At 40.9% G+C, this 13,065-nt stretch overlaps 1 protein-coding gene across 1 annotated transcript; it reads left to right on the top strand.

Annotated features, from left to right (window-relative positions):
• Nucleotides 1-2,955: 2,955 nt before the first annotated feature.
• HNRNPA3 (heterogeneous nuclear ribonucleoprotein A3) lies at nt 2,956-12,426 on the top strand. The gene is made up of 12 exons (XM_073646882.1): nt 2,956-3,101; nt 4,977-5,003; nt 6,425-6,547; nt 6,900-7,046; nt 7,141-7,351; nt 7,572-7,661; nt 7,743-7,856; nt 7,941-8,009; nt 10,907-11,059; nt 11,296-11,421; nt 11,500-11,590; nt 11,687-12,426. Exons 1-11 carry the CDS (start codon nt 3,081-3,083, stop codon nt 11,571-11,573), a joined length of 1,155 nt encoding a protein of 384 aa, XP_073502983.1. The 5' UTR covers nt 2,956-3,080; the 3' UTR covers nt 11,574-11,590; nt 11,687-12,426.
• The last annotated feature ends 639 nt before the right edge of the window (nt 12,427-13,065 follow it).

Genomic DNA, 13,065 nt, shown 5'->3' with positions numbered 1-13,065 from the left:
ATGCACTGGTATCACACTCCAGAACTACTTCACAAAATGAATCATACCATCCCAGATTGATTGTAGCTGGAGATGTGGTGCCAATGGGGCATCCCTTTTCCACATATTCTGGTCATGTCCAGGGATATTAAGCTATTGGGAAAAAGTTGAGCAGTTGCTAAGTAACGTCCTTGGGGTTTATATACCCCTAGACCCACATATATATATATGCTGAACCTCCCCGCTAGGGGACTAGAAAAATCAAAAAGTAAATTATTATTGCATTTACTGACGGCTGCTAAATGTTTTATCCCGTTATTCTGGCAAAAACCCATTGCTCCCACGATATCTGACCTTTACACTAGAATAAGCGACATCCACCTTATGGAAAAAAATGACTGCAAATCTACACAACACTAGAGATGGTTTTGACAAAATATGGGACTTATGGGACCTGTTTAGAGAACACTTCCGTCTATTAGGCTGCGTGCCCACGTAGCGTTTTTCAAGCGTTTATGCTGCGGAATTTCCGCAGCGTAAACGCTTGTGAAACGCTAGGTAATCCGCACCCCATGGTCCCCAAGGGGATTCCGCATGTTCTATGCACATGCTGCGGATTTTTCCGCAGCGTTTATGCTGCGTACAAAAATCCGCAGCATGTTCATTAATTTTGCGGAAGCGCAGCAGAAGCCCCGCCATTGACTTGCATTTAGACGCATAGAATGCGCGTCTGTACATTTGTACAAGCGGATTCTATGCGTCTCTATGTGCGGATGGTACCCAGTTCTGGAGGAGAGGAGACTCTTATCCAGACCTGGGCACCATTGTACCTGTAAAAAAAGAATAAAATAACAAATAAAGTTTATACTCACCTTTCTGAAGGCTTCTCTCTGCATGCCGGCAGCCAGGAACCAACGAGGAAGCAGCGCTGCAGCACACGCTGGGGCATAAAGTATAGCTTTATTTTTTTATTTTTACGGTTCACACTGTATAAATCCATGCTGTTTGCTGTTTGCATGGATTTATACAGTGTGACCTAGTTGTCAAGCACTTTCCAAGTGATGCTATCGCCTGGAAAGCGCTTGTCAATCTGCATGCGGAAACGCATGTGGATACGCATGTGAATCCGCATGTATTCCGCATGTATTCTGCAAGAAAAACGCATGTACAATCTGCATGCGTTTTTTCTGCCAGGGAGGTGCAGAAATGCTGCAGAAATTTTCTGCATAATTTCTGCATCGTGGGCACATAGCCAAACCCTTTTATGTTTGGAAGTTCATTCTCACTAACCTGTAACAATGACAGATATTGTGTACCTGTGAGGAATATTCACCATGCCATGTGGAACTTTGTTTACATCCTACGTTTCATTTCAAGACCGAAGAGAGAACTCTAGAGTTATATATTTACTTCCTTTACTGTTACTGTTTATTTTCCATATCATTGTCTCTACACTCTGACTCTGTACCTCATTTATTTGCAAAATGAATGACAATGTCTTTTTTATGAAAAATGTTTAATAAACACAAAGTTGAAACAAACAAATTCAGACGGCCGTACTAACACTCGGCACATTCACACCTCAGTGTCCACGTCCGCTATGCAGACGAGCACACAGAGTCAGTCACGGCTGCAATTTGCAGACATGAATGTCCCAAGTCTTAGGCTATGTTCACACGTTGCGTTTTTGCTGCATTTTTTGCAGATTTTAAGCTGCGTTTTATAGTATCGGCTTCAGAAACCTCATACACACCCACTTTTTTTTTTCCTGGCTGATTGGGAAAACTGCAGCATGTCACTTCTTTCAGCGTTTTTTGCTGTATTTTTTCACCTATAAAAAGCAATGAGTAAGGCTATGTTCACACGTTGAGTTTTTTTCTGTGTTTTTTTCTGCAGGCAAAACCTGCTCTCTTGGCATTAAAAAAGCAACCTCAAAAAAGCAGGTTTTGATGGGTTTTTGCTACATTTTTGTCAGGCTACATCTGTCTCTTGTGCATGCTGATCATGTTTAGTGCCCCCCCCAAAAAAAAAGATAATACAACGTCCTTAGGTTTTTGCACCAAAAACACAGCAAAAACCTGATATCTGCATTTTTGCAGCGTCTTTGCACTACTCATTGCTTTTAATGGGTAAAAACAATGAAAAAACGCTGAAAGAAGTGACATGCTGAATTCTGCAAAAACGCAGCTCTTTTGACAAAAAAGTCAGGGAAAAAAAACAATGTGTGTGACTGAGATTTCTTAAATCTCATAGACTTTGCTGGTTCTGTAAAACGCAATGAAAATATGCATAAAAAACCCTGCAAAAAACGCTGCAAAATGCAACATGTGAACATAGCCTTAGTGCAAAAACGCAGGTATCAGGTTTTGCTGCATTTTTGGTGCAAAAACCTAAGGAAGTTGTATCATCTTTTTTTTTTTGGGGGGGGGGGGCACTAAACTTTATCAGCATGCACAAGAGACAATAAAAACCCAGCAAAACCTGCTTTTTGTAAGCAGCTTCTTTCCTGCCAAGAGAGCAGGTTTTGCCTGTGAGAAAAAAAACTGCAACAAAAACGCAACTAATGTGTGAACATAGCCTTATTATGGCCACATACCTCGCACTGATCTGTAAATTGGACAGTGATTTTATTTTCAGTTGGTCTGTGCAGTCCCCTGCACTACCACATATCTGTAAAGGGTGTGTGCCCCTCTGTGTATAATATGCTCGTGTGAACGAGCCCTAAGGCACAGTGTAAATGTCAGTAATGTGCTTGTGCGCGCATTTAGTCGATACGTCAGTGGTATCGCTCATTACACGACGGTTCCGTATCAGTAATTGCATAATCATCTTTATTATGATTCATTTTCATTCGATTTGTGCTACTTTAACAAAGAAAGACGGTTTTTTTTTTCCCGCCCATTGTATGTGCGCAAGATGGCGACTGCCGCCTGAGTCAGTCAGTCATGAGGCGAAGCGCAGTGAGTGGGCGGGGCTTCAGCGGAAGCGAGGCTCAGGGGGCGGGTTTGGCGCCTTGAACGTCGGTAACGTCACGCAGCGAAGGTTCTTTCTCTCTCTTCTCGTTTCGGCCGTGGAGGTAGAGCTGCTGCACGTTCGCCGCCATGCCCCGACCAGGAATGGAGGTAAGTGGCCTGAATGGCGGTGGAAATACTCCACGCGTTGTTTTATTTTAGTCATGGCGGAAGCAGGCGGCCTCAGCTGCGTCACACATGGCTAAAGGTTACTGAGGCCTGTCCGTCATTACTACAGTGAGGGAATCGGACCGTAGTGTGGCGCCATTTTATATGCAGAGTATGGGAGCTCTTCGCCGCTGCGCGTTCAGCTCCTATTAGTGGAGAGGAGGGCTTGCTGGGATTTATAGTTCGCTGAGCAGCAGAAACCTAAGGCAATGCGGCTGTTGGAACTACAAGTCCCAGCATGCCGTATATCATGTCGCTGATCTGCAGTGTGTTGGGCCGGTGATTCTGCTGCCGGGGAGCCGTGATGTCGCGTCTCCCCCCGCCTCCATGCTGCGGCCTGCAAATGGCGGCCATCATGAGGCGAGGAGACGGCAAAATGGGAGCCTGGCCGACGTCAGGGATCATGTGCGGGGACAAAGCCGGGAGGGCGGACTTTAATTAAAGGGCACGTATTTAGGGAATTTAAAGGAGATGTTCCTATGTGGCCGATCTCCTCTATATGGATCTATTTGTTTGATATAATTGCTGGGATGGCGATGCCCCACTCGTGTCCTACACAGCACATTAACCCCTTCTTGCTGCAATTTTTTTTTCCTATTGATATATTCACTTACTGTATAATCACCTGAAAAATGGGAATCCAAAATCACAAGCGAGGTGAAATGAGCATTCAATTCTGCCATTTATTTTTAATTATATTTTTACTTTTTTTTTTTTTTTTTGCTGTAAAAATGATCCGCCAAGGTCAGCATAAAGAAAGTGATGCCAGACTGTGAGGATTTTTTTTTTTTGGACGGATGAACTGTTAACTTTGTATAAAGTCACTATTTTCCTGGTTGTTTAGCTTATGTTGTGCAAGGCCATTTTTTCTTTTATTTTGCAAGAATTGTTTTTTTTTATTTTAGCCCTGATGCAGTGGCCAAAAAAAAAAGCTGCAAATACTTTATATTTTTATTGGGCTTTTACAGACATTAGTTGAAGACATTTTTTTTTTTCCACTTGTGCCAGCAATAGTTATTGCTTGAGCCAGCAATAGTTATTGCTTGAGCCATAAACTGCAATGTTATGGGATGTGCACACGATCTGTACTGTCAGTGCTGTGAACACAGGATACTTTATGCTGAGTCCAAAGCGCTGCACGCAGGTGAAGCCGCATGTGTTCATTGAACCATGCGGCTTCACCGCAATCAATACATTGTAGTGATATCATTTCTCTTGCTAAGTCTCTGGTCTCCTCAAGAGAAATTGCCATGCTGCATGTCTGTGGGTGATCTGCAGGTGCACGGAGACATAGTGGGCATGGGATTTCTTGAAATCCCATCCGCTTTGCTTGTAACTCAGAACGAAGCTATTTGCACGTAGCGCAAGTCCAACCCGCAGAGTTTACTGACTGTGTGCACATACCCTTACAGTATATTGGTCTGATCGCAGTTGCCTATAAAGCCCGGCCTGTGGTGGCAGTGACAAGGCCTTCAGGAGGAATAAAGACTCGGCATGCACAAGTTACATCCAATTATCGGATCACACTCGGCCATTCGTCTTTGGAAAAAATCGGACAGTATTTGGCTGACATCCGAGTACGGTCCAATTTTTCACGACTGCCGGGATGGAGATTTATTAAATTATTTTTTTTGTCGGGCCGATTTTCATGGATGAGAGAGGAACGGTCATGTGGCCCTAGCCTTGCACAGAGGAGAGCTGGCTGTCAGCCAACATGACATTGACACTCATTGATTTGTGGGGAACTTGCTTGTATTTGGATTGAATGTTAATTGTTTATAAACAGACATAACCCTTGTGTTTTATTTATTCTTTTAGGAACATTGGGGTTCATCAGACGATGCTGTAAGTATACAAATGCTTAAAGCGTGTATAAATATGTATGTATTTGCATGGTTTGCTTATACAGCATCATATTTCACAGTGCTTTACAGACATTATCCTCACTGTCCCTACTGGGGATCATAATCTAAATTCCCTATTGCTGTGTCTTTGGAGTGGGGGAGGAAACACACACAAACACGTGAAGAACATACAAAATCCTTGCTGGGATATGAGCCAATGACCCCAGCGCTGCAAAGCAACAGTGCTAAACACTGAGCCGCTGCACTGGTGTAAATGCTTAAAGGGAACCTGTCGCGTGAAAAAAACCCACTAATAACCTTCAGATATGGACCTAAACCTGCAGTTAGAGCCACGCTGTTAGGAGAAAATAAACTTCCTCCTGGCAGCTTTGGGGTTTCGGTCATATGAGTGGCAGGGGTTCAGTAGTCACCGCTCTGTGTATAGAGAACGGCAGCTGTAACCGCGTCCCGGCACTGGCTAACTGCGGACTCGGCAGTAGACCTAGCTATCAGTCAGTACAGGGGCTGGTGGTTACAGCCGCCGCTCTCTATGTTGCATGGGAGGAATAAAATTAATTTTCCCCAACAGCTGACAGATTCAGAACGCTATTACCCTCTTGATTAGCCCCTTATCTGCAGGTTAAAGGCATTGTTCACTACTAGGACAACCCTTTCTTGAACTAAATGTTTGGCCCTGATCAAAAAGAAAAAAACCTGATACTCTCCTGTGCTGGTGCCATTACAGCGGTGTCAGCACTCGTGGTCCCGTAGCTGTGGTGCGGTGGAATTACACGTGGTGCCCGGCGTCCAATCAGCGCTGTCTCCGCCTTTGTACAGATTGAACATGAATAAGAAGTCAGAGACCAGCCGCAGCCAGGACTTCCTCTTCATGTTCAATTTGTAAGAAGGCGGAGACAGTGACTCCAGTGCTGACTGGGCGCTGGGCACCACGTGTTGTTCCACTGCACCAGAGCTCTGGGACTGTGGGTGCTGACTTGGGATAAGGCCAGGGTATGCTTAACTGGTATGAGGAAAAAAAAAGTTGTTCGCACTGTCCCATCACATCGTTAGTCCATGTTTTCTGATAAAAAAATCAGATAGCACTTGTCCAGTTAATACAGTGGTGAGTGCCCTAAGAAGACTAAAACTTTCTCATTAGGGCTGACTGGATCATGCACTATGGTTGTACCTAGACCTCATTCCCTCCAACTGTACTATATGAATCCCACCAGGCCTGACAACGAAGGATTTACATTGCTAATTTAGTTCTCCTTGCTTCACTATAAACATGCCTGCAGAAATGATTGTCTTGACACCTCTGGTCATTAAATGTGTCGTTTTTCCATAGTGAGCCACTTTATGGGTATCTGTGACATGTGGTGGTCTGCTAATCCTAACTTTTTTTTTTTTTCTCCCAAATAGGGACATGAACCAAAAGAACCTGAACAATTGAGGAAACTTTTTATTGGAGGCTTAAGTTTTGAGACCACCGATGACAGTCTCAGGGAGCACTTCGAACAATGGGGGAAGCTCACAGACTGTGTGGTAGGTTGTATTCTTTAAAAAAAGGGAGTTATACCACAAGCCAGCCAATATAGCTCTTGCTCACATAAAGGCCAGTTATTCAAGTCTCACAGTATAATTACAAGCATCGTCCTTTTTTACTGACCAACATCAGTCTTATTAACTAGCAGTCTATGGAGTCTCCTATTCAACCAGAGGCTACTGCAGTGCTCTGTCTGGCTAAGGCTGTAAGAAATTATACAGAATGAAGTTAGCAATTATTGTATATGTCAAAACCAGATATATACTTTAAACTTGTTCTTATAATATTTATGGTGGCATTATATAGCACCTTCATTATCTGCAACAGCTAAGTTATCTTACTAATATTTAGGTTATGAGAGACCCCCAGACCAAGCGTTCCAGAGGCTTTGGTTTTGTCACATACTCGTGTGTGGAAGAAGTCGATGCTGCCATGTCTGCCAGACCACACAAGGTTGATGGCCGTGTTGTTGAACCCAAAAGAGCAGTTTCCAGAGAGGTATGGTTACGTTTATTTATTTTTTTTATAAACCCTTTTTTTTTTTCTTTTCTGATTTGCAACAAAACTTTACTCCCACTAACTCTCCTTCTAGGACTCTGTTAGACCCGGAGCGCACCTAACTGTAAAGAAAATATTTGTGGGCGGAATAAAAGAAGATACTGAAGAATACCATTTACGAGACTATTTTGAGACCTACGGCAAGATCGAATCAATTGAAGTTATGGAAGATCGTCAGAATGGAAAGAAACGTGGTTTTGCGTTTGTCACGTTTGATGACCATGACACCGTTGATAAAATTGTTGGTAAGTGGATTAGATGTGTTTGACTTGTGGTTTCATTAGCTTCCAAATACTTCTCAGTCTTTATTTAATTTTGGCAAAAGCAATTTTAAAAGATCTATGGATAACTTAAGTGCCTTCTCCTGGAGTCCTGTATACAGTGGACAGGTTTCTGCCAACTTCATAGGGAACTTTTTCTAACAGTAGGTAACCTAAGGTATTGATAAAATGTTTTGTGTTTTAGTCCAGAAATACCACACCATCAATGACCACAACTGTGAAGTGAAAAAAGCTCTTTCAAAGCAGGAGATGCAAACCGCCAGTTCCCAAAGAGGTTTGTGAAGTTATATTTACCTACTTTATGGAAAGGACTTTGTGGGAAAATTAGCTAACGAAATGGTGTTTTACCTACTAGGCCGTGGTGGCGGAGGAAGCAATTTCATGGGCAGAGGTGGAAATTATGGAAGTGGTGGAGGAAACTTCGGAAGAGGAGGTGGAAGTGGTGGAAGTGGCGGCTTTGGAAACAGAGGTAAGTTGGTCCTACTGTTTTCATCTCCATGAAAATGATCAGATCTGACCCTTTCTCTATGGATATTTTATTTTATCTTTGCAGGTGGATATGGTGGTGGCAGAGGTGGTTATGGTGGTGGTGGAGATGGATACAATGGATTTGGTGGTGATGGTATGTGTTTGATCTTACTCTTATACACACTGAAATACATAATTTGGAGCCCTGTGTCTCAGAATGAGTTTTGGGAACAAATAAATTGCTCAGAGGTTCCCACCCCCCTCCTTGAGGCCAGGTTTCTTTATAGTTCCTTCAGTATTACAGGGAAGCATGCTTTTTCAGCACAGAATCTGGTCCAATACTCTTTGGGCGATATGAATTGTGGGATCTGCCTGTAAAGGATTAGTGACAGCCACCACAGGCAGTTGCTTTCTGTAACTATTCATTGTGCTGCTCCATATTTTCCTGTGTATTATCTTGCTCTGTCCCTTTTATAACAGTCAGCATATTGTGGCATCTCCCAATACCAAGGCAGGAAATAAAAATCGTGAAATGGCAGAGATTTTATATTTTGGTCTCCTTGAAGTTGTCCTAAAGTTTTGCATAAAATGTGGGGCAGATACAAATTTGAAGCTGCGACTTGGCCCCTACAGTATTCACTTATTGACCATTTTGTTCTCCTGCTATGTTCCAATGACCACCTGACAAAGGCCTGTTCTGTATTCTGCCATATAGTCTTGGAGATATATATATTATATTATGCCTACAAGTGGTATTCAACCCCCTGCAGATTTAGCTGGTTGACACATGCGGAATTAACTTGGCATTGTGACATTTGTACTGTAGATCAGCCTGGAAGTGGGAAATGCGCTGCAGCAAATTTTGTTTTTGTTTTTTTTTTTTTTGCTTTTTTTTTAAAACGTTAAAAGTTAATTCAGAGTGTCATTTATTATTCAACCCCTCAAACCACAAGAATTCTGTTTGGTCCCCCTAAAGTATTAAGAAGTAATTCAGGCACCAAGAATAATGAGCTTCACATGTGTGGATTAAAGATCTCTTTTGCCAGCCTTTTCTGACTATTTAAGACCCTCCCCAAACTTGTGAACAGCACTCAGACATGGTCAACATGGGAAAGACAAAGGAGCATTCCAAGGCCATCAGAGACAAGATCGTGGAGGGTCACAAGGCTGGCAAGGGGTACAAAACCCTTTCCAAGGAGTTGGGCCTACCTGTCTCCACTGTTGGGAGCATCATCCGTAAGTGGAAGGCTTATGGAACTACTGTTAGCCTTCCATGGCCTGGACAGCCTTTGAAAGTGTCCTCCCGTGCCGAGGCCAGGCTTGTCCGAAGAGTCAAGGCTAACCCAAGGACAACAAGGAAGGAGCTCCGGGAAGATCTCATGGCAGTGGGGACATTGGTTTCAGTCAATACCATAAGTAACGTACTCCACCGCAATGGTCTCCGTTCCAGACGAGCCCGTAAGGTACCTTTACTTTCAAAACGTCATGTCAAGGCTCGTCTACAGTTTGCTCATGATCACTTGGAGGACTCTGAGACAGACTGGTTCAAGGTTCTATGGTCTGATGAGACCAAGATCGAGATCTTTGGTGCCAACCACACACGTGACGTTTGGAGACTGGATGGCACTGCATACGACCCCAAGAATACCATCCCTAAAGTCAAGCATGGTGGTGGCAGCATCATGCTGTGGGGCTGTTTCTCTGCCAAGGGGCCTGGCCATCTGGTCCGCATCCATGGGAAGATGGATAGCACAGCCTACCTGGAGATTTTGGCCAAGAACCTCCGCTCCTCCATCAAGGATCTTAAGATGGGTCGTAATTTCATCTTCCAACAAGACAACGACCCAAAGCACACAGCCAAGAAAACCAAGGCCTGGTTCAAGAGGGAAAAAGTCAAGGTGTTGGAGTGGCCTAGTCAGTCTCCTGACCTTAACCCAATTGAAAACTTGTGGAAGGAGCTCAAGAATAAAGTCCACATGAGACACCCAAAGAACCTAGATAACTTGGAGAAGATCTGCATGGAGGAGTGGGCCAAGATAACTCCACAGACCTGTGCCGGCCTGATCAGGTCTTATAAAAGACGATTATTAGCTGTAATGGCAAACAAGGGTTATTCCACAAAATATTAAACATAGGGGTTGAATAATAATTGACCCACACTTTTATGTTTAAAATTTAATAAAATTTAACTGAGCAACATAACTTTTTGGTTTGTAAGATTTATGCTTCTGTTCATAAAACCTACTCTCATTTGCAGTTTGAAGGCTCTAACTTATTTGCATCTTATCAAACCAGCTAAATCTGCAGGGGGTTGAATACTACTTGTAGGCACTGTGTATATGTGTATATGTGTGTGTGTGTGTGTGTATATCTATATATATCTATATATATCTATATATATATATATATATATCTATATATATATATATATATATTTATATTTATATTTATTTTTATATTTATTTTTATATTTATTTTTATATTTATTTTTATATTTATTTTTATATTTATTTTTATATTTATTTTTATATTTATTTTTATATTTATTTTTATATTTATTTTTATATTTATTTTTATATTTATTTTTATATTTATTTTTATATTTATTTTTATATTTATTTTTATATTTATTTTTATATTTATTTTTATATTTATTTTTATATTTATTTTTATATTTATTTTTATATTTATTTTTATATTTATTTTTATATTTATTTTTATATTTATTTTTATATTTATTTTTATATTTATTTTTATATTTATTTTTATTTTTATTTTTATTTTTATTTTTATTTTTATTCTACTGTGAACTGTCTTGTAGAACTGTTTATACATTTTATTTTTATTAAAATCATACATTTGTAACTTGCCCCTAAAATTCATGTAAATAAATATTTAGGTTTACAAAGCTGCTTAGTTCAGGTGCCTTATAATGAATTTGGCACATGTTATGCCAGCTCACTAAAGACCGCCGTGATGAATGAATGTACGCCCTTCCAGATTGTACTGTTGAATAACCCAACTGTCATGTCTTCTGCTTCGGTAAACCAGGTGGTGGCAGTTATGGCGGCGGCCCTGGTTATGGCAACAGAGGTTATGGTGGTAGCCCAGGTTATGGAAACCAAGGTGGTGGATATGGCGGAGGCAGTGGTGGTGGTGGTGGCTATGATGGCTACAATGAAGGCGGAAACTTTGGTGGTGGTGGTAAGTGATCGTTTATATAGTGTATATAAAATAAAAAGTGTGGAGATATTCTTGTTAGATTTAAAAAAAAAAAACAAACTGAGATATAGATATATAGTAAAGCACAGCTTTTTAACATGCTTTGTACAAAATTGCTAGCTACTGCTAAACACAGCTGCAAAGAGCTTATAAAAAAAAAAAAAACTTGTAATGCAATTTACATTAAATTTTGTTAATATCTTAACTGTCTATTTTAGGCAACTACAATGACTTTGGCAACTATGGTGGCCAGCAACAGTCCAGCTATGGTCCCATGAAGGGAGGAGGAGGAGGTGGCAGCTTCAGTGGCAGAAGTTCTGGAAGTAGCAGTGGCCCCTATGGCGGTGCGTAGTCAGAACCTCTTCTATCCCTGTGTGCAATTTGTTTCCTTGCACATAAGTAAACATTTTATCCCCCTACAGGTGGCTATGGATCTGGTGGTGGTGGAGGTGGTGGTGGAAGTGGCGGAGGAAGCTACGGAAGCCGGAGGTTTTGAGTCTACAACAGGAAAAGGTAACTTTAAAATGGTTGTGTTGTCTTGTGATAATGAATCGCACTGGCTGAAGAAGCACTTGAATAATAATCTTCTTGTCCTATATCATTCAACAGGCTACAGTTCTTAGCAAGAGAGCGAGGAGTTGTCAGGAAAGCTGCAGGTTACTTTGAGACAGTCGTCCATGTGCATTAGAGGAACTATAAAACCTACTACAGGAGCAGCCGATGATCCATAGTCAGAAAAGTTACCGCAGCTTATACAGGAGGCATTTCTTGTTCAGGACTGTAATAGCCTCAGTTTTGTAAGCAGTGCAGCTGATGATTAATGCAATGTAGTGTTGATTAGATGTACATTCCTGAGGTCTTTTTATCTGTTGTAGTTTGTTTCCCGTTATCCCATTACATCAGGTATACTGCCCTGTAAATTGTGCTAGTTATAGCAGGAATAAAGAATTGAGAAGATTTTAACCTTAAAAAAAAAATTATGTAGTTCAGTGTTTCCTCGCCTAACAGGGCAAAAAGTATTGCTCAACCTAAATAAACATGCTTTTTTTTTTTTTATTCACGAGCTAATGTCCGATTATTAAATCAGGTCTGTGTACCTGAAAATATTCAATGGTGCAAGCCTAACACTAGAATCCATCATCTACAGGCAGTGGTATTTGAAGGGTTAAAATCGTTAGTTTGTATTGTTTTTACTTTGTTTTAAGGTTTATTTTTCTCGAAGGTTGGATGATTAAAAAAGAAATGGCAAACTTTTTCTTTGGTTTTAACATAACAAATACCACTTGTCCTATTGGCACATACTTATAGCCTCATGCCCTTTTTTTTTTTTTTTTTTATTATAAATAAATCTATCTTTTGTAGGTAACTTTATGCACGGTTACCAGCTGTAGTTATTTTGCCAGTGTACCTAATGTGACACTACAGTAGACTTGCTGACAAACGTATTTAATGTGAACTCGGCTCAGTATTTGCCTTTTTGCAACCTTTTTAGTTCGCATTTTTATTTCAACTTGTCATGGCTATATAAACTTTATAGTGATGGTCAGTTACTTTATTTGTATAAGTAAGCTCATTTGTATGTCAAACTTCCATACCAGCTCAAAACTTCTACCATGTATGTTTTCTAATAAAAACCAGCTTGTATCTGTAAGCTTGCCTCAATTATTTAGCCTAGCATTCTTCCATGGGAGACCAGCACTTGCTGCCAAATCGTTGTTTTAAGTGTATGTGCCACCACAAATAATGGCTGAGGAATATGACCTGTAATAAATAACTGACCTTTCTGGGGTTTTTTTTTTTTTTTGTTCGCTCTATGGCGGTAGTGAACACCATCTAATTCAATGAGGGGCTCCAGATTAGCCCCCTGGAAAAAGGATTTTTTTTAAAACTACACCTGCAGTGAAGATTTGCTGCTAGATTTTGCTATAAAAAAAAAAGCAAACCTTAACTTTTCAACCTGATGAGGCTGGTGTAGTTTAAAAAAAACA

The sequence above is a fragment of the Phyllobates terribilis genome, unplaced genomic scaffold, assembly GCF_046119375.1.
Source record: "Phyllobates terribilis strain yellow unplaced genomic scaffold, ASM4611937v1 Scaffold_9__5_contigs__length_417890890, whole genome shotgun sequence".
Classification (NCBI taxonomy): domain Eukaryota; kingdom Metazoa; phylum Chordata; class Amphibia; order Anura; family Dendrobatidae; genus Phyllobates; species Phyllobates terribilis.
Note: the sequence above shows the minus strand (reverse complement) of the source record. Positions and strands in the feature narration are given on the sequence as shown.

Coding starts and splice junctions, on each gene's coding strand:
- HNRNPA3 (XM_073646882.1), top strand. CDS start 3,081: ATGCCCCGACCAGGAATGGAG. Junction 11,060..11,295: donor CGGAAACTTTGGTGGTGGTG/GTAAGTGATCGT, acceptor TGTCTATTTTAG/GCAACTACAATGACTTTGGC. Junction 11,422..11,499: donor TAGCAGTGGCCCCTATGGCG/GTGCGTAGTCAG, acceptor ATCCCCCTACAG/GTGGCTATGGATCTGGTGGT.